The sequence below is a fragment of the Erigeron canadensis genome, chromosome 2 (genome assembly GCF_010389155.1).
Source record: "Erigeron canadensis isolate Cc75 chromosome 2, C_canadensis_v1, whole genome shotgun sequence".
Lineage (NCBI taxonomy): Eukaryota > Viridiplantae > Streptophyta > Magnoliopsida > Asterales > Asteraceae > Erigeron > Erigeron canadensis.
The window spans coordinates 23,327,907-23,332,361 of NC_057762.1; the positions used below are offsets into that span (position 1 = coordinate 23,327,907).

The 4,455-nt window shown below is 30.3% G+C and overlaps 1 protein-coding gene across 1 annotated transcript; it reads left to right on the forward strand.

The window, feature by feature from the left end:
• The first annotated feature begins 282 nt into the window (after window positions 1-282).
• Window positions 283-4,179, forward strand: LOC122590044. The gene is made up of 4 exons (XM_043762380.1): window positions 283-615; window positions 835-917; window positions 1,075-1,277; window positions 3,880-4,179. Exons 1-4 carry the CDS (start codon window positions 353-355, stop codon window positions 4,006-4,008), a joined length of 678 nt encoding a protein of 225 aa, XP_043618315.1. The 5' UTR covers window positions 283-352; the 3' UTR covers window positions 4,009-4,179.
• The last annotated feature ends 276 nt before the right edge of the window (window positions 4,180-4,455 follow it).

Here is a 4,455-nt window from a genome sequence, read left to right on the forward strand (position 1 = left end):
AGTAAAATAATAACAACTGCCTGCCTTTCATAAGGAACCTCCACCTTTGACCATAAGAAATGACGTTTCTTGGTTAGCTCCATCTCCATGACCCGTTCGTCGCCCACCATATATATATATATATCTTTATATATTATCTCTCGTAATATACAAACACATGCAAATACACCTCAACACACTATTCAAATCTTTAATAAGTCCATTGTCAACTACATCATATATCTCTCTTTTTTTTTTTTCTTTTTAAGAACATCATATTATCTCTTCAATCCAATAATCAAACCCCAGCTCATTTGTATCTCTAACTACAATTCTACATAAAATAACAAGAAAACTGTAAAAAAGCTAAGAAATGTCATTATCTATGTCACGATTTATCGGTGCTTCTTCCATTTCGACACTCCCAAGTTCAAACTCGAGATACTTAGCATCAATTTTGATTTCATTTCCGTATAACACGGATCTTGCATCACGAAAAGTTCATGATTTTACTAGTACAAGCTTGCAATATGATCCCATAAAGAGAATATCGAGAAGAAGTTTTGTTGTACGCAGCAACATTACTCCACCACCTCCCGGAGCTCCACTTCCTTCTGGGTCACCTTCCGGTTCTATGTAAACTTCAGTTTATACATTCTTAATTTCTGTCTCATTTTAATTGTACAATGACTTTCAAAGTTATTTTTTTGTTTTTCAACTTTGATCGTAAATACTTTTTGTCTTTGTACAATGACTTTAAGTTTGCTTATGTTATATTTTAATAAGTCTTTTATAAATTAACTTATGATATGATCTAATTACTTAAGCCAATTATTTTATTTGTAACTCTTTCAGGAGAAATTGGATTGTAGGTATCGTGTTAACATTTGTTTTACCATTTTTCACGCATAAATTGGGGCCATTACAAGTACTAAAAAGTAAGTTCAATTCGATATATATATATATTACTTTAGTAACATTTCCTAATTATTACGTGTGTAAATTTAGACTCAAATTGAGTCTATTATATGATTAATTAGATATCTATATATATATATATATAACTATACCAAATATTCATGATGATTATGTTAGATAAGGTGGACACGGCTGTGAACTCGGTGGAGCATATAGTAGAAGCTATCGCGGATGTAGCGGAGAAAGTTGATGACATGATCGATAATATTACGGACGATCTCCCCGAAAACAGCAAACTTAGAAAAACCATGGAATCCATCGATGAGCTGGTTGAAGGGGTAGCTAAGGCTGCCCATGCTACCGATGATATCATCGATAAGGTCTGATTTTTTACTGTCGATCTCATTAATTAATTACCTTCTTTAATTATGATATCTTGTAGTGCCGTATGTAGGATCGTTAATTTGCGTATACATAACTCTGTTTTTTGTTGTTTAATTACGATTAGTCGATTGCAATTTACAAATCCTAAATATATGCAAAATGTGGATTGTAAGGATTACTCATTTTGTTAGGACAATCTGGCCTTTCGCATTTTGAACAACCCGGCCATACTAGCTAGTTAATTATATATTACAAGGTTTTTGACCCGCGTGATCCTCGGCAACTATTAATAGTAAATGCGTAATGATGATATTAATAAATATAAACACAATAAATATATAATACTAAGGTCATAATTATTAAAGGTATACAATTGCATACCAAGTTTTAACCGAAAATAAAAAAAACCGAGTTTAGATCTAATAGAAACTTAAAAAACTAAAACTAACGACATATAAAACACTGCATCGTCTTTGAGGATCAAGGATTGTCATCATTATTTAAATTGAGGACACGTCATTTCTTTTAGTTGGACTCGACACTTGGTTCCAAATTTAGATCATCTGATCCCCATAACGTTTTCGTTGTGAGCTATTAGTAGTAGGGGTTCTCAAATTTAAAGTTACTTTATTGTCTCTCGTAACAGAATCCTGAAATGTTAAATCAATAATTTAGATATATAAATTTGGTGTAAGAATATATTTGTTCAGATTTGTAAATCGATTTCTTGGAATTTAAAAATCTGACAATATATTTTAGTCAATAGTATTTGGAGAAAACTTGAAATTATGGCTTCGAAGGTGTACAATAAGTGATCCTAACCTGTTGTACGCCATATTTGGAATGTAATTAAAAAAAAATTTACGTGTGGTTTCACTGAACAGTTGCTTAGATATCGATTTAGTCTAGCATTATAAAGAAACACCATATGTGTAGCCATTGCTCCATTGAAACGTTCATATAATAATTACAATTTACAACATCGTTTTTTGAATAACAATTTTTTTTTCTATCATGTTTCACATCAATGTAACACACCATTTTCGATAATAAAGAACCAAAACCATGTCATCGTACTAACCAACCTTTTATAATGGAGAGGTATTTTCATTATAAAAGAACATACATACATATACATACATATGGCTAATTTTAAGATACTAACATATGATAACGATATGTAACATGCTAATATGTAGTACATGAATAAGACTAACATTAGAGCTAACACATATAAATTAATGAATTTAATCCTAACTAACATGATATTGTACCTTTTGTGCAGTAGACCTCAAAAGGCCACGTATAACATCAGGAGATTTTGAACATAAGAATGGAACATATCAATCTAAAAAACCAAACATCTGGGTATAAAAACTTACGATTCTGATCAAATGTAATTAAATCCTTAATATAATCATATTAAATTTTAAAGATTAACGAATCTAAATGTAATAAAATTATGAGTCATGTTAAAATCGTAAATAAATATAATTATAATTAAGCAATATAAAAACTTACGAATTTCGTAATACGATGAGCAGAAGATGAAGAGCTATGGGAGGAAAATATAACCTCAAAACTCTTATCATGTATATATAATAAATGATCGACATTTGTTTGATTTTTGCTATAAGATATCACTTTAGAGGCTTTAGAATCGTTTGGTTTCTTATTGTTTTAATAATTATATAGATAGATATTTCTTTTCCGGTGTTATAAGAATGATTAATTATCATATACTGATTTTGGTAAAGAAAATAAATAAAAAGTTATTGCAGGTTTGAATTAATGAGATGCGATAAATATGTTAAAAAGTATATATAACTTCAACTATTATATACAAATTAGACCCATTTTGTTAAAAAATACACATTTCAATTTTAAAAAACTTATATTATCTTTGTTACATATTAAATTAATTTACACCATATATGATGAGTTGGTATAATAGTTTGGAGTTCCGCTGGTGACCTATAGATCTTAGGTTCGAATCTCAATTTCACCAACTTTGAGATATAGGTAGTCTTTTTATGAGGGCTTGGTTTGGTATATCCAGGTTCAAGTCTGAGAGGAAAAGGTTTACCCCTATTAATCGTCGTGCCTTCGGGTGGATAATTAGTTGGGGGGTCTTCCTCCCATTGGGTATTTGAAATAGGCATTTCTACTTCGAGTGAGCTCTCTAGCGCGGACCCAGTTAAGACAACGTATGCTATACCTCCCGCTGTCGAATCGCGACACGAAGTTTCAAGCGAAATTCACCTTTCAAAAAAAAAAAAAAAAAAAAAAAAAAAAACCTTTGATCTTTTAAAATAATTATACAACCTAGTTTTGTATAACTATAAAATTTTACATTAATTATCTACATCAACAAAGATATTTATCTCATTTTTCTGAAAAATATTTATAACATACTAAATTAGTTAATTAGTTTATCATTTTTCTTTTGTATATGAATAAGTGGTCACATGAATTGAATATATGTACAAATTTTTCATTCAGAAACTCGATCAGGGACCCTATTATATAGTTGCGTGCAAGATATTATATATTTAAACTTATAAAACGTCAATGTTAAACTTTTTGTTTATGGAGCAGCTGGAGGAAGTTGAAGATAAACTAGAAGCAATGATTCTGGATGAAGCCAAACACGTAGACGACGCCGATGCCTCCAAACAAGTAGTGAAGGAAGAAGAAATTCGCACCCAAGAACGGAAATCAAAATAATGTTGGTCAACTTACGTTTCAATATCGGACAAAAGATTAGGTGATTCAAAATATTGGAGAAACTAAGGAAAACTGGTTTAATTTGTTTGTAATGATTTTAACATGTCTTTAATTGTACATTCAATTGTTTATAATTTATTATTACTTTTAATAAATCCATTAATTTTACTACGAGTCTATTCCATAAATCCTCTATTCCTCTAAATAATTCAACTTATCAATAGAAATATATACTTTTTCCACAAGGATTGGCTATGAGTTTTGGTCTTCCGACCCAATACTATTACTACAGAATCACCGATTTTCCACGGCTTTTAGCTGTTGTTTAGAGGCGTGGGAAGTATTTTTCTACGATTTTTTTCACAACAAATTTATATTTCACACGATTTTCTCACGAGCAAAAAGTTCGTAAGGGAAACTTTCATCGGATTTATCTTCCCACAGATC

Excerpts from the sequence above, each read along its gene's own strand:
- LOC122590044 (XM_043762380.1), top strand. The coding sequence starts at position 353 with ATGTCATTATCTATGTCACGATTTATCGGTGCTTCTTCCATTTCGACA. Across the intron at positions 616-834 it reads GGGTCACCTTCCGGTTCTAT|GAGAAATTGGATTGTAGGTA; the intron begins GTAAACTTCAGT and ends TAACTCTTTCAG. Across the intron at positions 1,278-3,879 it reads CCGATGATATCATCGATAAG|CTGGAGGAAGTTGAAGATAA; the intron begins GTCTGATTTTTT and ends TTTATGGAGCAG.